At 68.3% G+C, this 22,098-nt stretch overlaps 1 protein-coding gene across 1 annotated transcript in view; it reads left to right on the plus strand.

Moving 5' to 3' along the window:
• Window positions 1-375: 375 nt before the first annotated feature.
• Window positions 376-22,098, plus strand: part of ACSBG1 (acyl-CoA synthetase bubblegum family member 1) — a 28,166-nt gene continuing 6,443 nt past the window's right edge. Inside the window, exons 1-7 of the mRNA XM_081114874.1 lie at window positions 376-528; window positions 12,113-12,213; window positions 17,698-17,921; window positions 18,255-18,343; window positions 18,601-18,721; window positions 21,754-21,834; window positions 21,923-22,072. Coding sequence (XP_080971000.1) covers window positions 449-528; window positions 12,113-12,213; window positions 17,698-17,921; window positions 18,255-18,343; window positions 18,601-18,721; window positions 21,754-21,834; window positions 21,923-22,072 — 846 coding nt within the window. The 5' untranslated portion in view covers window positions 376-448. The remainder of the gene's footprint in view (window positions 529-12,112; window positions 12,214-17,697; window positions 17,922-18,254; window positions 18,344-18,600; window positions 18,722-21,753; window positions 21,835-21,922; window positions 22,073-22,098) is intronic.

Raw genomic sequence — 22,098 nt, forward strand, 5'->3', positions numbered from 1 at the left:
TGAGGGTGGGGTGAGCAGGGCTGCAGGGTGAGGGGTGGGGGGGAGCCCCAGGCTGCAGGGTGAGGGTGGTGTGAGCAGCCCCCAGGGTCGGTGGTGCAGCTCGGCCAGCCAGTGAGGAGGATTGGCAGGGCTTCCTGGGGGAGGGGGTGGATTTGCATGAGAAAGAACACTGGCCTCATTGACATTCTCCTTGTCTAGAGTGGAACAAAACCACCAAGAAAAGAGCTTCAATCCCGACAACTTGGCCACTGAGGAGGTTGTCAGCTTCCAGAAATAGAGAGGAAATGGCCTCCTTGGGCCACTCCAGGGGCTCCCCGCCCCCTGCCCGCCCCCACTGCCCACTCAAGGCCAGCCCCGCGCAGCGCCAGACCCAGCCGCCCCAGCAGATGCCCGAGGCAGACACCACGCAGCTCTGGAGCCGGACGCCACTGCCCCCCGGGACCCCAGCATGCCGGACAGCCGAGAGACCCCCCAGGACAGCCGGCCGGCCCCGGGCTCGGGGACCACCCCGCAAAAGCTGGGGCCCAGGTAGGTCGGCCGCGGCCGGTCTCTGCTCCCGGAGCCTGGGGTCCGGGCCTGGATGTGCTGTGTGACCTGGGCACTTGCTCTGCTCCCTGAGCCTTGTCTCTGGGCGTGAAGGGGCGTCTGGGTGGGGTGAGTCCCGGCCGGGCGCGGGCCGGGCGGCGTGCTGCTCCGTGTCCCCGCCTAGCGTGGCCCAGGGGCCACGGGACGACTCACATGCGGGGGCTCCGGCCGGAAAGAGGAGGAACTTGCTAGTTACTAAGTGTCTCGTCCGGCGTGTGGGGTCAAGGACAGGAGGACAGGGGGAGCCGGAGGGTCTGGCTCCGGCTTGCGGCGTGACCTTGGCCGGTCGCTGTCCCGCTCTGGGCTTCCGCCTCCCTGCCTGCCTGTGCGCAGTGGGTGAGGGCTCCCCACAGCCTTCGGCCCTGAGTCCTGCTCAGCTGCATCCAGAAGGGAGCCTGGGCCCTGTCTGTCCAAGCTGTGGGCACCCCGAGAAGGTAGGACCCGGGCCCGGAGCTCCCCGCCTGGAGCAGGGAGCAGGCAGCCCCTGGACCCCAGAGCGGTCGGGGCGTTGGCAGGGGCGAGGCGAGGAAGGGCGTGCGGGCAGAGGGAGCCGTGCTGCGAGGGTGCGAAGACGCGGAGGAGGACGGGAGGTGCAGGGACAGGAGGGGCCTGGGGGTGCAGCGCAGAGCGGGGGAGGACGGGGATGCAGCGAGCCAGCACGTGAGCCACAGCGTGGTGGCTGTCGCCGTCGTTCTGACGGGCGGGCGAGAGGCAGGCAGGAAGGACGGAGCAAAAGCATTGCGAGGATGGGCCTCGGACCCAAGGCTCCACGCGGCTGGCAGAGCTGGGCGGACTCCAGTCCTTCCGGAAGGAAGCGGGCGCCTCACGCTCGGCCTCAGGGGCCCTGGGCCCGCCCCTCCCCGGACAGGGGCGCACCGGGTGAGGCTGCGGTCCTCCCACCCACCGGGGTGCTCAGGCCCTGCAGCTCGGGGGTGCTCAGGGCCCCTGCCCGTCAGGGAGGCCGGATGGCGTCAGGAGCCCGTGTTTGAGCCCCGTGCCTCCGGCCCACGGGGACAAGGGCTGGAGAGAGCCTGGCCGCCCTGGGGAGGTGGGCACGTGGCTCCCTGAGGACGGGGCCTGCGTTAGACCCGAAAGGCAGAGCCCGCCTGGTGCAGGGAGGGGAGGCCGGTGAGGGCCCGTGGGGAGCGGCCGGACCCCCGGCTGCAGGCCGGCCCTCAGCTCCCCGCGCAGTGACTCTGAGCCCGTTCCCTCCCCCACCCCTCGGTGCAGACGGAGACGGCGGGGGGGGGGGGGGGCCTGGGGGGCCTGGAGGAGGCCGGCAGCCGCTGCAGCAGACGCTCCACAGGCTCCTGGCTGCCCCGCTGCACAGGACTCTCAGCAGCAGGCGGCCCCTCCGTGACCCGGGCAAGGCACCCTCGGCCTCGGTCTCCCCACCTGTCCAATGGGGGGCCCTCCCTGCCCTCAGCCTCAGTCTCCCCATCTGTCCCACGGAGGGCCCTCCCTGCCCTCAGCCTCAGTCTCCCCATCTGTCCCATGGGGGGCCCTGCCTGCCCTCGGCCTCAGTCTCCCCATCTGTCCCATGGGGGGCCCTGCCTGCCCTCGGCCTCGGTCTCCCCACCTGTCCCACGGAGGGCCCTCCCTGCCCTCAGCCTCAGTCTCCCCATCTGTCCCACGGAGGGCCCTCCCTGCCCTCAGCCTCAGTCTCCCCATCTGTCCCACGGAGGGTCCTGCCTGCCCTCGGCCTCAGTCTCCCCATCTGTCCCATGGGGGGCCCTCCCTGCCCTCGGCCTCAGTCTCCCCATCTGTCCCATGGGGGGCCCTGCCTGCCCTCAGCCTCGGTCTCCCCATCTGTCCCATGGGGGGCCCTGCCTGCCCTCAGCCTCAGTCTCCCCATCTGTCCCATGGGGGGCCCTGCCTGCCCTCGGCCTCAGTCTCCCCATCTGTCCCATGGGGGGCCCTGCCTGCCCTCGGCCTCAGTCTCCCCATCTGTCCCATGGGGGGGCCCTGCCTGCCCTCGGCCTCAGTCTCCCCATCTGTCCCATGGGGGGCCCTGCCTGCCCTCAGCCTCGGTCTCCCCATCTGTCCCATGGGGGGCCCTGCCTGCCCTCAGCCTCGGTCTCCCCATCTGTCCCATGGGGGGCCCTGCCTGCCCTCAGCCTCAGTCTCCCCATCTGTCCCATGGGGGGCCCTGCCTGCCCTCAGCCTCGGTCTCCCCATCTGTCCAATGGGGGGGCCCTGCCTGCCCTCAGCCTCGGTCTCCCCATCTGTCCCATGGAGGGCCCTGCCTGCCCTCGGCCTCAGTCTCCCCATCTGTCCATGGGGGGCCCTGCCTGCCCTCAGCCTCGGTCTCCCCATCTGTCCCATGGGGGGCCCTGCCTGCCCTCAGCCTCGGTCTCCCCATCTGTCCCATGGGGGGCCCTGCCTGCCCTCGGCCTCAGTCTCCCCATCTGTCCATGGGGGGCCCTGCCTGCCCTCAGCCTCGGTCTCCCCATCTGTCCCATGGGGGGCCCTGCCTGCCCTCAGCCTCGGTCTCCCCATCTGTCCCATGGGGGGCCCTGCCTGCCCTCGGCCTCAGTCTCCCCATCTGTCCAATGGGGGGGCCCTGCCTGCAGAGAGGAAGGAGCTTGGAGCCCTTGTTTCTGTTCTGAAGTCAGAGGTGGTGGCAGCTGCTGCTCTGCCCCTCCCGCTGGCTCCGCACGAGGGTGCCCCTCAGGCCGCCCCCCATCCTGGCCGTGTGGCCGGCTGCTGCCCAGCAGGGGAGCCCGAGAGGTGCCTTTCCTCTCCCCTCGCCCTCCCCGTGCTTCAGGGGAGAGAGGAGGTGGGGCTGGAGACTAGCGAGGACGGGGACCCACTGAGCTGCCCTTTGTGCCACACCGTGCAGGGCTGAGGCTGAGGCTGAGGGGCAGGGGCCGTGCAGAGCTGGGCCGAGGGGCAGGGCCGTGCCTGGGGGATGGCGCCAGGCCTGGAGTGGCGGAACCAGCTGGGCGGGAACTGGGACAGGTCTGTGCCCTTTGAGGCTGTGGCTGTGGACCTGGCTGTCCCTCGGGGTGGGGTGCCCGTCGAGAGCCCAGGGGAGACCCCGCCTCTGAGCTGGAGGAAGGGCTTCCAGGGACTGGCGAGGGGGCGCTCCTCCTGCGCTGGGAAGGGCGGTGCCTGGTGGCCAGCAGGGCGCCGGGTGGCCTGGGGTGTGGGTGCAGAGGAGTAGCCTGTGCCCATTAGACAGGACAGGGTGGGGCCGGCTAACTCCCAGGTCTGGGGCGGCTGTGTGGCCGGGTGAGGGCAGCCAGGCGTGCGCACAGCGGGCAGAGGAGGAGCAGAGGTTTGCTGGGAGGCAGCGGAGCTGGTTGGGGAGGTGAGTCTGGCAGTGGGGGCGCAGTGGGGTGGCCTAGAGTCAGGAGGCCAGGGCCCGGGAGCCGCAGGGTCGGGTCTGGCCAGGGCAGGGTGGGAGCTGGGAACCGACCTCACTCCCCAGCTCCCAGCTGCCCGCCCGCCCGCCCGCACGGCTGCCCCTCCAAGCTGGGACGCATGGCTCAGTCCACGTCCCACACGCGTGGTGATGACACACGGGTGACAGGACTGCAGGCTGTGGGTAGGTCATCGCGTAGCACGGAGCCTGGCGCTGACAGCTGCAACCTAGATAGCCCCCCCCCCCATATCCCGCATCCCGCACCTCTGACAGCGCGCCCTGCAGGGTGTGGGACAGCCCACGGCTCGGCACAGGGGCGTGATGCGAGCAGGGGTGTGCGAGGCTGCTGCCGGCGCCGGGACTGTCCACAGCAGACCTGTTTGTGTCGAGTAGAGAGAGGACGCTCTAACGCAGTGACGAGAACGGGGCGGTGGACGCACGAACCTGCAGCACCGTCGCTGTCGATCGCCGTCAGCCGTGACCCGCTGCGCACAGTCAGTGGCACCTGCTGTCCCGTCCCGCGTCGGGCAGCGCCGGGCTCGGTGGCCCGCAACCGTCAGGCACGTGCGGGCCCCGTGGTGCTGTGTGTCGGGGTGGCTGCAGCGCCGCTAGGTGACAGGGGTCTTCGGCTCCATCAGAACCTTCCGGGACCCCCGCCCCGCGGGCCCGGATGCCCCTTCTGCGTCCTCGCGTCGGGCCCCCCTTGCTCTGTGGCCCTGAGGCCGTTGGGCGCCGCCTGGGAGTTAGAGCATAAACTCTGACGCCCACTTGCCTGGGTGTGTACCCCGACTCTGCTCACCAGAGGGACTGGCACGGGCTACGCCATCTCCCTGCACCTCAGTTCCCTCGTCTGTGAAGTGGGGCCGTGACAGGAGCGCCGTCGCTGGGCTGTGCTGGGGATCGAGAGTGTCAGCGTAGACAGTGTCGCAGGCTCAGTGAGCGCTGGGCCCGTGGCCGCTGCCGGCCGCGACCGTGCCTGTTCCTGCCTGGTGGCTGTTCCTCTGCCCCCCGGGGCCTGGGCGCCTGGCGGGCTCGTCCCTGCCCAGGGCAGCGGGTGCCAGCCCCGGCCCCGTCGCCGTCCCAGAGAACGCGGGATGCCCTCCGTCTGTGACGTGGCGGAGGAAACTGAGTCCCAGGTGGGACCCGGGCCCGTGCAGGGTCACCCAGCAGAGGCAGAGCCCGGGCCGGAGCCCAGGGGTCCGGTCCCCAGGGAACTTCCTGTTGGCACAGCCACGCTGCTGGCCAACTCCTCCGGCTCCCAGGGCCGCTCGCTGCCTGTCCCTCGGGCTCTGTGACTCGGCTTCTTAGGGTGGACGCTCTGGGCGCTGCCAACTGGGTTAGAAGTGAGCTGGCTGGCGGCACCGCCCCCACCCACCCGCCGGCGCCGAGGGGACGCCCTGGGGGCCGAGGCCTCCGCTCCCATGAGGCCTCGGTGACAGCCACAGGCCTTCCGCCCCGGAGCCCCGGTTCCCAGGAGATCTCTGCCTTGGCCCAGCCCCTCGTGAGCTGGGACCGGGGCTGGGGAGGGCCACACCTGGGCCTGTCACCCAGGCCTTGGGTCTGTGTCCCTCCACACAGCCGTCCCCACTGCCCAGCCTCTGCCTCCATGAAGTCATCCCACCTCCCCCTCGCCAACTTGCTCCCTTCAGCTTCGTTTCTGCCCCTGCCCCCTGCCCCTGCCCCTGCCCCCTGCCCCCTGCCTCTGTCCCCTGCCCTAGCCCCCTGCCCTAGCCCCTGCACCCTGCCCCCTGCACCCTGCCCCCTGCACCCTGCCCCCTGCACCCTGCACCCTGCCCCCTGCACCCTGCCCCTGCCCCCTGCACCCTGCCACTGCACCCTGCCCTAGCCCCTACACCCTGCCCTAGCCCCTGCACCCTGCCCCCTGCACCTTGCCACTGCACCCTGCCCTAGCCCCTGCATCCTGCCCTAGCCCCTGCACCCTGCCCTAGCCCCCTGCCCTAGCCCCTACACCCTGCCCTAGCCCCCTGCCCTAGCCCCCTGCCCTAGCCCCTGCACCCTGCCCTAGCCCCTACACCCTGCCCCTGCACCCTGCCCTAGCCCCCTGCCCTAGCCCCTGCACCCTGCCACTGCACCCTGCCCTAGCCTGGGACTGATGGTCCCACAGGGACCATGAACACATCTTTGTTTATTGGCCATCAGACCCATCTTCTCTGAGCCTTGGAGGAAGGACCAGGCTCCTGTGCTCGCCTCTGTCTCCTGCCCCTGTCCTGTGCCCTCTGTCCCCTGCTCCCTGCTCCCTGCCCCCTGCCCCTGCCCCTGTCCCCTGCCCCTGTCCCCTGCTCCTTGTCCCCTGCCCCTGACCCCTGCTCCTGCCCCCTGCCCCCTGGTTCCTGCCCCTGCCCCCTGCCCCTGCCCCCTGCCTCCTGCCCCTGCCCCCTGCATGTCTGCACAAGGACGTGCTGACCAAGGATCCTGGTCCTGAGGCAGGAGGGGTCATTTCCCTCTGGGAACGGACTGGGGACTTGCATTGCGTGGTAGACAGCCGTGTTCCCTGTGTCTCTAACGCTCAGTCTCCGGGAGGGCTTGGCCAGGGCAGCCCCAGCAAGAAGCAGGAGGGCTTCCTGGGGGAGGAGGCGCCTGCGGGGCAGGTCAGCTTGTGGGACCTGCAGGGGGTGGAAAGGGAAGGTGACCCCTCCCCCAGGCCCTCCTGATGCTGGAATAAGCCCGTAGGCCTGGCCTCCTCGTCCGTTTGGAAACTGCATCCTGCTTGGTGGTCAGGCTGCCAGGAGGGGCTGAGAGGTCTGGGCCCTGGCTTCCTGCCAGCCCCCACGTGGGGACATGCCTACCACCTCCATCTCCCCAGCGCCCACTGGGTCCTTACCTCACAGCTCAGCCCTCACAGGGGAGCGGGAGGGGAAGGGGGTGGGGGAGGAGCAGGGGCCGAGTCAGCACTGCTTATGGGGTTTGCTGGGGTGAGGTTGTTAACAGCTTCCAACTCCTTGAACCCAAACAGCGAGAGAGCGTCTGGGCTCAAGGACGGGGTGAGGGTCTCCCAGCAGCTTGTCAAAGGGGCCCATGGCCCAGAGGCGGCTCAGGCCAGCACCCAGGTGCCCTCAGGTGGCCGTGGGCAAGGATTGCTGGGCAGAGAGGCCTTTAAGGACTGAGCATTGTGTTGGCACGGACTCCGTGTAGCATCTGGGTGTCGTCTGCCATCTGAGTGGAGGGCGGGCCTCCCCATCGCTGCCACTCGGCCCTGCGCCCTGGCCCCCACGTCTGCACCTCGTCCAGCCCCCTCACCCAGAGGCGGTGGGGGGCTTGGGGTGGGGGCGGGGACTCTGGGGGCGCTGGGAGGGGGGCCCCAGGAAGCAGGGGCCTGGTTTTGAGGATGCAGGTCTCCTGCCACAAGCCTGCCCCGAGGGGGAAGCGGAGGGGCACCAGGCAAAGGGCGCGGCGCAGGGACGTCTGTTACCATGGCCGGGGCTCCCCAGGGGCGAGGGTGAGACGGTTGGCTGAGTTTTACGATGCAAACATCGGGCAGATCTGGTGCGTGTGGAGGCCTGGGCCTCACCTGCCGGCGGCCTCTGGCCGGCCCGTGGCACCGACAAGCCGCAGGAAATGGGCCGGCCACTAAGCCCACGCTAGGCTGCTGCTGGGAGGGTGCAAGGAGCAGGCGCAGGTAAAACGGGGCACAGCCCGTGCAGTTAGCAAGGAGAAGGGAGAAAAGGCCAGCTTCCTGCCCGGTTCCTGGGGCCCAGCTCCCAGGGGCCCAGCTCCCTGCCCAGCTTCCTGCCCAGCTTCCTGCCCAGCTCCCAGGGGCCCAGCTCCCTGCCCAGCTTCCTGCCCAGCTCCCTGCCCAGCTCCCGGGGCCCGGCTCCCGGGGCCCAGCTCCCGGGGTGACTCCAGGTGGAGGCCCCGTGGCAGCAGCGACAGTCTCTGCGGCTCTGCCAGGGCCCACAGCCAGGGCCTCTCCCAGCCGCACCAGCAGGTCCCTCTTGGGTAAGGCTCGCAGGTGGGCAGCGGGGCCGTGCCAGGTGGGTCAAAGGTATCTGGAGCCACACCCTCAGGCAGCCCCAGGCAGCTGGGGTGGGTCCCCTTCGCGCCCAGCCCACTGTCTCATCACCTAGAACCCAGTTACTGGCCCTGCAGCTCCCACACTCAGAGCCGTAGCTGAGAGCCTGGGGGATGCTGAGCCCCGAGCCTGCTGGCCACGCGGAGGAAGGTGAGCGCCCTGGCGGCCAGCCCCCCTGGCACGCCCCCGAGCCCGCGGTGGGGTCCTCCGGCCCGTGGGGCTGAGCTCAGAGGGGACACAGCATGCAGACTGAGAAAGGAGGGGCTGGGGTCCCCTCAGGGGACGGGAGAGGCCCCGCCCGCATCTCGCAGGCGCCGTGGCTGCCGCTGAGAGCTGAGCCCAGGCGAGGCATGCTGAGGACGGGGAGTATGTGGGCAGCACCCCCATTGCAAAGAGTCTCCATCGTGCGTGGGGAGGGTCCCCCTCCGACTGCCCCCAAGCAGAGAGGCAGGACCTGGAGCCAGTCACAGGGCGGGGTGAGGGGGGCAGCCAGTGGTGGGGGGAGCCCTGGCAGGCAGTGGGGCCTGGGGACCAGAGACGGGCACCCAAAGCTGCCGCATCTTGCGAGGCCTGTGGGCTCAGGAGGAAGCAAAAATGACAGTCGGGTGCCGGCCTGGTGAGTCACGGCAGGAAGGAGGGCGACCGCCGGGCCCCGCTGGGCGTGACTCACGCTGTGTCTCTGTTGCAGGGCGGCCTGGTGGCACTGGGCCTCTCTGGGGCTGATGCAGCTGCCCCGGGGGACTCCAGCACACGCTCTCTGAGGCCCTCGCCCGGGCGAGCCCGAGGGGTGCGGGTGCGCCGCCCGCGGGGACCATGCCAGAGGTGCTCCTGCTCAGGTCCGCCAGCTCCATCCTGAGGACCGTGTAAGGAACCAGGCCCCTCGCGGCCCTCGCCCACTCAGCCCCCCTCCCCGTCTCCGCAGAGAATCTCCTTCCACCCACTTTCCTAACGACCCGCGGGGGTCCGCCAGCCACCCTGAGCGCTGACTCAGCGTTTCCACGGGTCGTGCTACCCTCACAATCGCTGTAGATTCAGGCAGAAAACAGGCCCAGAGAGGTCCCGTGACTTCCCTGAGCCCGGGGAGCCACCCACGTGAGCCCCGATGCCATGTTGTTGCAAGAAAGCACTTATTGGACACCTACTGCATACGGAGCCGTGGCCTGGCTGCTGAGGGCCGGCTGGGAAGAAAGGGCAACAGAAACAAACGGGAGATGGGTTCTCATCCCTGAGGGGCTCACGTGGGAAAAGGCCGCCCCTCGACTACGTGTCGCACACACAGTGGGGACTCAAGAAGGTTCGATCCAGCCGTGTGACCGAGCCCCTCGGTGCCCCTCAGCGACGGCTCGGGGCAGGAGACAGAGCTGAGGCAGGCCTGGCCCTGCTCTTCGGGGAGCTTCCCTGAGTGTCCCAGGGCGAGAGGGTGAAAGGGTGTTGGGGGTAATCCAGGAGGGCTTCCTGGAGGAGGCCTGGCAGGTTCTGTCTTCAGTGGTTCCCATCAGCTCCTCTGACAAGGAGAGGCCCATCCCCCACAGACGGCTCAGAGAGAAGGAATGTGCAGGCTGCGGACTCCTCCGCCTCCCACACCCCTCCAGGGATGTGCTCAAACAGGCCCTGCCAGTGTGCTCTCGCTCCCCGTGCTGCGGGGCCGGTGCGGGAGGGCAGTGCCGGGGAGGGCTTGTTTCTGTGGATGCAGGGTGGGCAAGGTGCTTCTAGTGTGTGTGCGCTGGGTGGGTGCAGGCCCTGCCCTCAGCAAGGTGACCCTTTCGGACCTTCTTCCTCCCACGGAGGGGAGAGCAGAGGCAGGGCCGCCTCCTGGGCCCTTTCCCCACCGTGACTGTTCCCTGTCAGTGGGGACTCCCGCCCGGGGCCGCCGCCTGCCTCCGGGCGCTGCCTTCTGCTCAGGAGGCTCTCCGTGTCCTGAGAGGCAGCCTCCTGCGCTCGTCCGGCCGACAGGTCCTGATCGCGGTGACTGTTGCACCCCACCTGCCGGGCAGATGTGGCGGCCAGGGGCCTCCCGGACAGCGGCAAGGCTCGGCAAGGCCCCGCGCTCTGGGGGAGTCGGGACAGTAGGGCCGCCTCCAGACACGGTGCCTCTCGGAGGGAAACGTCACGGGCTCCGCTGTGGAGGCAGGTCCCCCGCGGGAGCCTGCAGTCCCGCAGGCTTGGCCGTCCAGCGTGGCCGCCTCCTCCCCTGGTCGGCTGCCGAGCGGGAGGCCGGTGGGGTGCCAGCACGATGGCGTGGGGAGCTGACCATTAGCGACACGGGAGGGTTTGAGGACGGGGACGCGTGGGCAGCGGCCAGCTGGGCAGGGGCCTCGGGGTTAGGAGCCGGGCAGCCGGTCTGTGGCGGGGGCTGACCCTGAGTGCGCAGGGAGCCCAGGGAGGTCAGCGAGTCCCGTGTCAGAGGATGGGCAAGGCGCATCCCACTGCAGGGCCTCGAGGGAAAGGCTGGGAGGGCCACCTGGAGGGTCAGTGTGTCCTCCTCTCCGCCAGGCACGCGGCAGGTACAGGCAGGGCCCGGGGTTCACCTGTCGCTGAGGGAGGGCAGGGCAGGCAGGGGAGGGGCAGCGGCCGTGTCTGAGCCATGGGAGGGGGTGCCAGACGCCCGAGAAGGTGCTCCCCATCAACAAGGCCCCGGCCTCCTGGGCGGCTTCTGCTCGCTCGGTCCTGGTTGAGCTGCCCTGACTTTACGAGCGGGAGGAACGCCGCCTGGGCCTCTTGACGGGGGATTTAAACACAGGCTTGTTTGTGCGGAAGCAGGAGGGGACGGCGATGACAGCCGCGGCCTCCGCTAATGTGCGGGTGGCTGCCCGGCCGCTGACTTCAAAGGCCGGTCGCTTTCAGCCCCGGGTGGCCCTGCGACCAGCCCGACCTGAGGGCGGGGCGAGATGGAACGCGGACATGGCACCCGGACGCTCCCAGGGGCCCGCGGCTGGCTGAGCCCCGCGCTCGGCTGTTGGGCAGCGTCCCCGTGTTTGTCCCCACGTGGAGGTGGAGCGCGGTGCCTGGGGCCCGCGTCAGCGGGACCCATTCCACGAGGCCAGCCCCTCCGTGTCCCCCGCCGGCACCGTAGGCCTCCCCCAGGGACACGCTCGGACATCCTGTCCTTCCCGCAGCATCCCCCGCCCCCCTCCCGCCAGTCTGCATAGCAACAGCAGGCCAGCACCAGCCCCTCGGCCAGGCCCTGCTCACCCAGGTCCCCGGAAGGGACCGCTCGGCCCCCACTCAGCCCCTTCTCCCTTCCTCCTCCCATCATAACCTCCTGGTGTCTTTTGCTTTAAAACTCGTCTCAGGTTCTTAAGCAGACTGCCGCCCGGTGGGCCCCGGTGTGTCTGCAAACTTAGTTTGAACGCGTGGTCCCTGCAAGGCGCGAGGCCGCATGTGAGAAACAGGTAACTGGCCCGCTGCCTGGGCAGGGGGCCCCCCCCCGGGCACAGGCCTCAGACCACAGCTCCCGGGGGCTGTTCACACGCTGACCGAGAGCGGCCCGGGGTTGTGTGGCCGCAGCCCGGCTCCGTGCCGAGGTGCCTGCTGGCCCCCACCTGCTCGTCCACAGACGCTGGTGGGCCCGTCGTGGTGCCCAGGCTCAGGGAGGCCCAGTCACCACCGGGCTGTGCTGCCCCGGCCACCAGGCCTTCGGGTCCCATGCTGCTCTGTGTGGGTGAAGACAGGGCCACCCACAGGCCCCACTGGGCCTGCTCGGACCCCTGAGAGCCAGGCATGTGCTGGCTCCACTCTGAGCTGCTGAGCTACTGCTCTCACACCTGGGGGGTTGGGGGGTCGGGGGCGGGTTAAGGCGGGGAGGCCACCCAGCCCTGAGCCTGCACTCTATGAGGCAGGCAGTGCCCAGATCCTGCAGGGCCAGGCCATTGGTGTCCTTCTGGATGGGGACACCAAGCTCAGAGAGGGCCGTGCATTTGCCCAGAGTCACACAGCACAGCACAGCAGGCCAGCTGGGTTCTCTCCCTGCTGAGCCCTGAGAACCCGCAGGGACAGGCCAGTGGGGGTGGCACAGCCCCTGCGGCTCCCGGGGGGTCTGGGCCGCCGACGCCCACTGGGAGGCACCGGGCAAGACCAGCTGGGCCCGGGTGCGTGTCTGCCGGTTCTAACAGTGGTTTCCTACCCACCAGCTCCCTGACCGACGGGCACACACTCTCCAAAGAGTCCCTAAGCCATGCTCTCGACCTCTCGTCCCCGGAGAAGGCCAAGGATGCTCAGCCCAACTTGGCAGGTGAGCCGGGCGCCTGGGCAGGGCGGACGGGGCTGCTGGATGCAGAGCCCAGCTGTGCTGGGGGCCGAGGACAGAGCCACAGGGCAGAACGTGGGGGGCGGAAGGGGACTCCCCACCACACCCTCCAGCACGACCGCCCCCAGGGCCAGTGTGACGGAGGTGGTGGGAGAAGAGGTCTCCTAGAAGTTGAGGAAGGGGAGAGGCAGGGATGGGCAGCTGAGGCCTCGGTGGAGCTGGGAGCTCAGGGGGCGGGGCCGAGGCCGGAGGAGGCGCGGTGAGCGAGGCCCTGGCGCTGCCAGCAGGGCACTGGGGTGAGGGGCAGACCGCAGGCGGGGCTGGCTTTGGAGGCTGAGTCACGTGCTCCCTCCCTGACCTTCACGTCAGATAATCGCACCTTATTGGTTCTTTATTGGCTGTGCAGTGACATTCTGGCAACAGCAGCAGCTTAGGAAATGGAGCAGCCCGGCCAGGGGTCACTGCCTCTGCCTCCGCTGCGCTGTCCTCGGGCCGCCCGCCCGCCTGTCACCTGTGGGTCGCGCTCCCCCAGGTGCCAGGTGTCCTGGCTGTGAATCTCCCAGCGTCAGGCTGCTCAGGGCCCCGCTCCCTGGGGTGTTGGGTGGGAGCTGGCCAGGGAGTGGGAGCCGAGTGTCGGGCCGTGTTTGAACTGGTCGTGTGTCCGCAGCGTGTCCTGCAATCCGTGCACGCCTGGCACCGCCTCATTTCTTCACGGGTTTGGGTTTGGGGCGTGGGTGGTGGCCAGCTGGGAGGCCGGTGCCAAGGGTCTCCCCACGGGGCAGGACGAGGCCAGAGCCGGGGCAGGAGGAAGGGGCAGAGGCCAGACCGCATTCCGAAGCCTCTTCCCTCCAGGCTCAGAGGGCAGCCTGGTGGGGACAGGACAGGCGCACCCTGTGCTGTCACAGCACGGCGGCTGGAGGGTGGGAGCGGGCACAGGCCCCTGCCCGTTGTCATGAGGAGCCTGGGCACCAGGGGCATAAGGGGTGACCCAGGCCACCTGGCTCCCTGGAGACCATGTGCCCCCCCCCCGGGGGGGCTTGAGCTGCCATCAGTGAGGCCGCCCTCTCCCAGCCGAGGTCTCAGTGGCCTTGGAAGGGACCTGGCCTGAGGGGTGGCCTCCCAGGTGGACGCACCTGTCACGCCCGTCCCCAGAGATAAGGAAGGAGCCGGGCCAGGAGGACCGACTGGTTTCCGCAGGGAAGGGAGGGGAGGGGGGGAGGGAGAAGGAGGGGCTCCCGCTCCCACGTCCTCCGTCCTCCTCCAGGCCCGGGCACCTCCTGACTCGCTGGTCACCTCTGGCAGGCCGGTCGCGCCCTGGCTCGGTTCCTCTGGGGCTCAGTGGCCGGCGGCATCAGGGCCTGGCACACGTAAAGCCCTGGCCCGGTGGTGGCCACTCGGGCAGGAAGGGAGCCAGTGTGGGGAGCTCAGCGCCCCCTGAGCCCCAGAGAAGCAGGGAGGGTCCAGGGAGGGGCACGTACCCCAGCCCCAGGCTCGGGGGCTCATCTCGGGCTGCCCTGGCCGCGTGCAGCGGGGCGGGCTCTTTGTCATTCTCCTTCGATGGGAGCCCGAGCTCAGAGGGTCAGTGTTCCCAGCGCACGCAGCTCCTCGAGGGGGTCTCCTCACGGCCACGCTGCCTCTGGGGGACCTAGGTCCCTGGATTGGGGTCCCCCCAGGCCCTGCCTGCTAGTGGCTGGGCTGTAGCCCTCGGGGGGCTCTGGGAGCCTTGCCTTCAGGACATATGCCCACAGGTCTCCGAGTTCCCCAGAAGCTCCAGGGTCCTGAGCTCTGGCCCCCCAGGTGGCTACTCTCCTGAGGGCAGATCCCCCACGGATCGGGCCCCAGGGCGGCCAGGATCTGACACCCCCCCCTCCCCGGACAGCCTGGTGCCGGCCATGGACACACATTCCTCTCTAGACCTTCCAGGCTGAGCGTGAGCCCAGCTGGAACAGGGGCGGGGATGGGGCAGAACAGCTGCCGGGCCTGGGCTGGGAGGTCTCCGATCACTCCCACCCCACTGGGCGCTCAGCCCAGCCTGGCCCCCAGCCCAGTGAGGTAAGGGATGTGTCGGGCCGGCTCTGCCCTCACTTCAGCCTCCCCAAACGCTCGCTTCAAGGGCATGGGGCGGGTGGAGTTGGGCTGGAAGGAGGGGGACACTCCCCTTGTCCTGGGGAGTCCACAGCCCGAGGCTGGGGGGCAGGGAGAGCCCCCCTGTCAGGGCAGCTTCCGGGGGAGGGGAGGGAGCAGGTAGGAAAGGCCCCCGGGGACTCCTGTCCTGAGAATGGGCACGGGGTCATCCTGCCCCCCCAGCCAGGGAAAGCGGGGCCTCGGGGATCCCAGTAGAAACTGTCTCCTCAGCAGAACGTCCAGTTCTGTCAGCTCACATTCTGGGCCCGGTCCAGGCCCCGAGCTGCCCACGCCTGCCCCCAGGATGCCGGATGCAGGGGAGAGGTCAGGAGGCCGGGCTGGTGCCCAGGAGGACATGGCTGCAGCCCAGGCACCCGAGGGGTGCAGGCAGTGAAGCAGAGCTCGCAGTCCCGGGGCCTGGGGGAGGGCATCCCATCGAGTGGCAGGCATTGCTGGTCTCAGGCAGGGGCCACGGGGCCCAGACGTTCAGACACCGCGGGGTCTGCCCCTGCCTGTCCCTCAGGAGCCCGGCCTGTGTGCAGCAGGTGTGGACGCCCCTGCCGCAGGCTCCGCGGGACACCCGCCGCCCCCCCAGACTCTGTCCTCACCCGGTGGTCCAGGCCTGGACGAGAGCAGGCCCGGGGTGAGGACAGAAAGCCGAAATGGTGGCCCTGCGGGCTCACGGGCCGTCTTGCCCGTCCCGGTGGAATTCGGCCGGGGAAGCGGGGCCCAGGGAGGGCGGGCTCTGCCCAGGGTCACGGCGTCATGGCCAGAACTCGGAGTTCTGACCCTTCGGGGAGAAGCTGGGAGGCAGCAGCTGGGGGTCCCCGGACGCCACAGCCTTGTAGCCGGGACACGCAGTTCCGCCGTGCGAGGTCCAGACAGACCGTGCTGGCCAGGCCGGCCTTGTCCTGTCTCTCCTGTGCCGGGGCCTCGGGGCTCCCTGGGCTGGCTCCCTTCCTCCTTCCTCCGCGAGAGCCTGGCCTGGGCCCTCTCCACAGAGGGACCCTGCTGGGCCTGCGGCGGGGCCAGGCCCTGGGGGAGACATCTGTCCCTGGGCCGGTGTCCCTGCTGTGCACAAGGAACCGGCCGGCCTTCCCCACAGGGCACAGCAAGCACCCGCTCCCCTCCGCCCTCCGGCAGTACAAAGCCTCAACACCTTTCTCCCAGGGCCCCCGAGAGCACACAGCTGCCTGCCCGTCTTCCCGGTGCCCGCATAGTGGGCAATTGATAAGAAGGCCTGGCAGCAGGAGAGCGGGGAGGGAGGGGGGAGGAGGGAGGGAGGGAGGGCAGAAGGTGCACGCTGGGCCTTGGGAAAGCCCCGGCCTCGCTGCCCTCGCAGCTCTCACGCCCACGGGGGGCTTGGCTGCTGGCACGAGGCTGAGGCCCCGAGCCTGGGCGAGTGGACTCCTGCCAGAGGACAGGGCAGGCAGGGCCTCTGGGCAGGCAGGACGGGCGTCAGCCCGGGAGGACGGGGGAGGCCATGGCCTGGTCCCTGGGCACGCGGTCCTTTGGTCCAGCCCTGGGCACAGGGTCCTTCGGTCCAGCCCTGGGCACGGGGTCCTTCGGTCCAGCCCTGGGCATGGGGTCCTTCGGTCCAGCCCGCCTGCGGTGAGTGGGGGAGAGGCTACCACAGTGATGGCGAACCTTTCGAGCTCGGCGTGTCAGCATTTTAAAAAAACCCTAACTTAACTCTGGTGCCGTGTCACATATAGAAATTTTTTGATACTTGCAACCATAGTAAAACAGACTTATATATATATATTTTTTAAATATATTTTTATTGATTTTTTTTACAGAAAGGAAGGGAGAGGGATGAGAGAGAAACATCCATCAGCTGCCTCCTGCACACCCCGTATTGGGGATGTGCCCGCAGCCAAGGTACATGCCCTTGACCGGAATCGAACCCGGGACCCTTCAGTCCGCAGGCCGACGCTCTAGCCACTGAGCCAAACTGGTTAGGGCAGATTTATATTTTTGATATTTATTTTATATATTTAAATGCCACTTAACAAAGGAAAATCAACCAAAAAAACGAGTTCGCATGTCACCTCTGACACGCGTGTCACAGGTTCGCCATCACTGGGCTACCGTGTCCTTCCCCGCAGGCCCTGACCTCTGCCCTGGGCTGGGCCCTGCACTCAGGACCCAGGAGCCGTTGGCTCTGCCTTTGGGGCCTGCAGCCGAGGGGAGTCCATCCCGGGAGAGAGGAAATTAGGGGAAGTGGAGTGAACGGCCACACGTCCGGCCCACACCCACCCGCCGCGGGGGAGACGGCACCCACGCGAGCCCAGGATGCAGGCGTGGCGGGCGGCTGTGTGTGACTTGGTCCACGTAGTATTTTTTTCTTTTTCTTTTCGCATAATACTTTTCTTTTTTTAAAGTGTGGGCCAGCCTTTTAAAAACCAGGTGATTACAAATAAACACCCAGATTGCAGGCGACTCGTTTCCTTTCCAACTGGGCACCAGGTCCCAGCGCGGTGGCAGCAGCCCCCTGGCCGGAGGCCTGTGCCCTCCGGCCCGGTCGCCAGCCCTCCCTGCCGCCTCCCGGGCACCGCTGGGCCGCCGGTCACCACCGCTGCCCTGTGTGTGGCCTTCCTAGGGAGCGGGCACCGTTCCTCGTCTGCATCTGAAGCAGAAAGACGAGGCGTGACTCCAGGGCCCGAGCGCGAGCCTGAGGCCTGTGCCGCCTCCGCCGCCGCGAGCCGCACGGACGCCTGGGTCGCTTCGCTCCTGCATTATTGAGCGTCGTCCATTATTGATGGGGACGTGGGCCCGCTGCCCCGCCGGCCCCCGAGGGCTGTGGGGCTGCCGCCCTCAACTAAGACAACATGATCCTTCTCCCCTTTGGGTGAGAAGAAAGCAGCAGCCGCAGAATGAAACCCGACGCCCCCGCCTGCGTTTCTGTCGCAGGACGGACACACGGACAGGCGCCACGTCCGCGCGGGGACCTGGAGGGGTGGGCGCGGGTCGGCCTGTCCCTTTCACAGCCCATCCTCCCCAACTGCTTTGGTTTCCTAGCACAAGGAGGTGCTGTTGTCTGGTTTTTAAAAAAGTTGGTCCGTGTGAAAGTGAGAGACGTTTGCTGAGAACAGGCTTCGTAGCTGGTGGGCTGGTCAAGGCCACCGCCCCCGGCTGCTCCCTCTCCTCCATGCTGTCCTCCACGGCTGTCAGCCTCCTCCTCCAGGCAGCCCCCGGCTTGCCGCCAGCCCCACAGCCAGTGCCCAAGGCGTTGTTGGGACCAGAGGGCGGGCAGCTCTGCCCGGGGGGGGGGGGGGGGCACCGGGTGGCTGGGGACAGCACGGGGCCAGGGGACCCCAGCTGTGCTCTGCCCCCACCCCGCAGAGGAGGCGCTGTGGACGACGCGGGCCGACGGCCGGGTCCGCCTGCGCCTCGACCCCAGCTGCCCGCAGCAGCGCGCCTGCACTGTGCACCAGATGTTCTGCCGGGCCCTGGAGCAGTACGGGCACCTCCACGCGCTGGGCTTCAAGCGCCAGGGCTCCTGGGAGCGCATCACCTACGCCCAGTACTACCTGCAGGCCCGCCAGGCCGCCAAGGGCTTCCTGAAGGTGAGGCCCCGAGGGAGACCTCCCTCCCAGGGCGCCCGCCCGCGCTGGGCCGACGGGCCTCTCCCCGATGACCGACACCTGGGCCCACACAGGGTGTCCCGTGCACGGAGCCCTCACGGTGCAGGCACCTGATAGGGGCTTGGCACGTGTGGGCACATTCAAACCAAGGGCTGGGAGGCGGGTGCTGGGCTGAGGGGCAGCAGGGGGCTGGGGGACGGGCCCCAGGCCTGCTCGGGCAGGTGGCCTGGGCTCTGAGGCCTCGGAGGGGTCTTGACGGCCACGGCAGGCCCTTGCCCGTCGGCTGACCCGGCTGTCTGTCTGTCCCGCCCACAGCTCGGCCTGGAGCGTGCGCACAGTGTGGCCATCCTCGGCTTCAACTCCCCGGAGTGGTTCTTCTCGGCCGTGGGCACCGTGTTTGCAGGGTGAGCGGCGGGTGGGGCAGAGCCCCGGTGCGGGAGGTGGGCAGGGAGGGAAGAGAAGGCGGTTATTTCTTTTTAAAGGCCCCCACCCCTCCCCAACACCCCACCTCTCCCCGGGTCCCTCTGCCTGGGCAGCTGTGCGAGAGTCTGTGGGAGCCCTGCCTGCCTGGCCATGGAGCTCCGTGGGGCTGGGGCTGGGGCTGGGGCTGGCAGAGGGGGGCTGCCGGGCCTGCGTGGACACAGCCTCTGGTCCCCTGCAGAGGCATTGTCACCGGCATCTACACCACCAGCTCCCCCGAGGCCTGCCAGTACATCGCCCGCGACTGCCGCGCCAACATCATTGTGGTTGACGCGCAGAAGCAGCTGGAGAAGATCTTGAAGGTTTGGGGGTAATGGGGGTGTGGGGGTTGAGACTGGGGTCCTCAGGGCCGTCTAGCTTTCAGAGAACTTCCCACCCCCCTGGCAGAGTCCCCTTCATCCTCAGTCACCCCCATGCACTCAGACCCATTTGCCAGATGAGAATACTGAGACCAGAAAGTCCAAGGGACATGCCCCACGTCACCCAGGAGGCGTGCTCTCAGCCAGCCGCCTCTGTGGCCTCAGGGCCAGGCCCCGCGGGCTGGGGTCCCGGGCCCAGGGAGGGGTCATGTGCCCCACGGGTGGCACAGGGCCCTGACACCCTGGGCCCTGGAGTCTCGCTCCCAGGGACGGGGCGAGGGGGCCGCAGGGAGGCTGTGTCGGGGCTTCTGCAGACGAGGACATGGCAGGAGCTGGGGCGCCTCCTGAGCCAGCGGGTCCCTCCTGGAGGGGTGCTGCCTCCTCATTGGTGTCAGGCCGCCCCGATGGGCCCTGTCCACGCGCCCCACGCCGTGTGCGAGGCGCCAGCTCCCGCCCTCAGGGCTCTGTGGTGCTCCCCCTCGGTGCGTGTGGCGATGAGCTGAGACCCTCTCTCCCAGGCACAGGGACCTGGGGTTTGGTTTTGATCAGATGGGCTCCCTGACCCCGCGAGGGGGCTGCCTTCCCGTTTGGGGGCCTGGCCCCTCACTGCCCCTGGGGACCCTGCGTTTCAGGACCTTCTGTTCTGAGTGTCGGTCTGTCTGGCTTGGATCAGTGCTGGGGATTGGGCGAGGAGACTGGGGTGTGGACGATTCGGCCCAGAATGAACTGTGCTGGGGGCCCCCCTCCCCTGAAGCCCCAGGCCCCTCACGACACGGATGAGGGACAGAGTCAGAGGGTGGTGGCAGGTGCCTGACCCGCCAGGCACCGCGAGCTCATGGGGCCTGGCTTGCTGGGAGTGGAGGGGGGGGGGGTAGCTTCCTCACGAGCTCCCCTCTGATCCCGGGGCGGGCGCTGTAAGAGCTTCAGGCGCCCCCGGAGGTTTGTTCCTTCCCTCGGGGAGACAACACCCCCTCGCAGATGTAGATCTAATCCACGTGCCCCCCCCCACCCCCCAGGCCCATTGGCAACGGAAGCCGCGGCCCAGAATTAGGAAATGTCTCGCCTAGTAATCACCCGGATTAAAGTTGTTACGAAAGTTTCCGGAGGAGCACGGAGGCGGACGGTGGGCTCGGGGCGGGGGTGCCGATCGCCCGGGGAACAGCCAGGCGGGACATCGCGCCAGGCCCCTCTCACCGGCGCACTCTTCGTGCCGAAATATTTGCAGGCAGATCTCCGACGGTGCCCTTTCCGTCCCTGAAAAGTCCAGCATGCGTCTCGAAAAGGGACACTTTTCTTGAATAATCACAGTAACTGTGTCCCGTCCAACACAAGCAGAACAGCTCGTCCACGTGTGACACCCGGTGTCTCTCACAGTCGGCGTGGGAATCAGGGCTAAACCCCCCCCCCCGCCCCGTGTCCCTCAGTGTCTGAGTTCAAGTCAAAGCCCCACCTCTGCCCCTCAAGCCACAGGCCCGTGTGGCCCCGACCAGCAGCCTCGGTTCGCCTGGGCGCTGGTTAGAAATCTGGGGCCCTGGCCCTGGCCAGTGTGGCTCGGTGGGTAGAGCACCGGCCTGCGGACTGAAGGGTCCCCGGTTCGATTCCCCGTCAGGGCACAGGCCCGGGTTGTGGGCTTAATCTCCAGTAGGGGGCGTGCAGGAGGCCGCCGATCTGTGATTCTCTCTCATCATGGATGTTTCTCTCTCTCTCTCCCTCCCTCTCCTTCCTCTCTGAAATCAATAAAAATAAAAATAAATGTGGGTCCTCGGGCCCCATCCCAGACCCACGGCCTCAGAAAGTCAGGGTGTGGGCCCCGCATTTCAGGACATACCTTGTGGGCAGGAGCTCCCTGTAGGTGGTGCTTGTAACCTCACCTTGCACCACCTCCCCGGGCGGGTGAGGGCAGGTGAGAGGCTATGGAGAGAGAGGCTGCAATTCCCCGGGCGTCCAGGTGGCCGCGCGACGTCCGGGTCAACCTGACTCGCTCACGACCTTTGCCCGAATTAATCATTTCGTGAGCAACGGCGTGAAGTCCTCTGCCAGGACCCTTCTCCTTCGCCGCCTTCTCTGTCCTCACGGGGCCCTGTGCCCCCTGAAGCAGCCTGGGTGCAGAGCCGGTGGGTGTGGCTGCCAGCAGCGTGGTGTTCGGGAATTGTCTGTCTGATCGAGCCTCACCCAGGTGGTGTTTTTGTCTTTTTAAGATGTTTTTACTGATTTCAGAGAGGAAAGGGAGAGAGAGAGAGATACATCAGTGACGAGAGAGGATCATGGATCGGCTGCCTCCTGCACGCCCCCCATTGAGGATCGAGCCCGCCACCCGGGCCTGTGCCCTGACCGGGATTCGAACCCTGACCTCCTGGGTCATAGGTCGGTGCTCAGTCACTGAGCCACGGGGGACGGCCACGGTTGTGTTTTTTACACGTTGAAGGCGAGACCCTCCACCACACAAAGGTGGCGGCTGGCTTGGCCGCGGTGACTGGGACCCGCAGTGCCGAGGGCCTGGGAGGCCAGGCTGTACCCAGGGAACGGCCCGTGCGTGTCTGAAAGAGCGCGTTCGGCCGCTGCGGGCGCTGTGGGCTGGAATGCGCGCCATGTTAATGATGTCAGGAAGGCTGACGGGGTTACATGTTGCCACCTGCGTCCCTGTTGTCTCCTGTGCACCCGGCTTTCCCCGCTTGGCTCCGTCACCCGAGTCCGTGAGCCACCTGCACTGTGTTTCTCTCCGGCTCCCTCTCCGCCTCGCTGTGCGGGCACACGTCCTCCCGGGAGAGTCCTCCCCACCCCGCCTGCCCCGCTCGCTCACGGCCTTCCGACGGGAAAGCAGCCGGGAGGCCGGGTCCTGCTGGGCCAGAGGCTGACTGGGGAGCCCAGTGACCGTTTCCCCAAAGCCTCCGCCCGCAGACGGGCCCCCAGCGACGGGCTCGTCCCAGGAGGTGGGCTTTCTGTTCTCAGTGGAGCTCCCTGTCTCCGTCACACAGATCTGGGAAAACCTGCCCCACCTGAAGGCGGTGGTGATGTACGGGGAGACGCCCGTGGAGAAGGTGGCCAGCGTGTACACGGTACGGCAGAGGCCTGGGCGCGGGGGGGGGGGGGGGGCCGGGAACGGGCCGCCCGCTAACCCAGACCCCGCCCTCTCCCCCCGCACAGATGGAGGAGCTCATGGAGCTGGGGGGCCAGGTGCCCGAGGAGGACCTGGACGCCATCCTCAGCACCCAGCAGCCCAACCAGTGCTGCGCGCTGGTCTACACGTCTGGCACCACCGGCAGCCCCAAGGGCGTGATGCTGAGTCAGGACAACGTAGGCTGCGCCCGGGGTGGGCTGGG

The sequence above is a fragment of the Myotis nattereri genome (assembly GCF_964212035.1).
Source record: "Myotis nattereri genome assembly, chromosome: 21".
In the NCBI taxonomy this organism is placed as follows: Eukaryota; Metazoa; Chordata; class Mammalia; order Chiroptera; family Vespertilionidae; genus Myotis; species Myotis nattereri.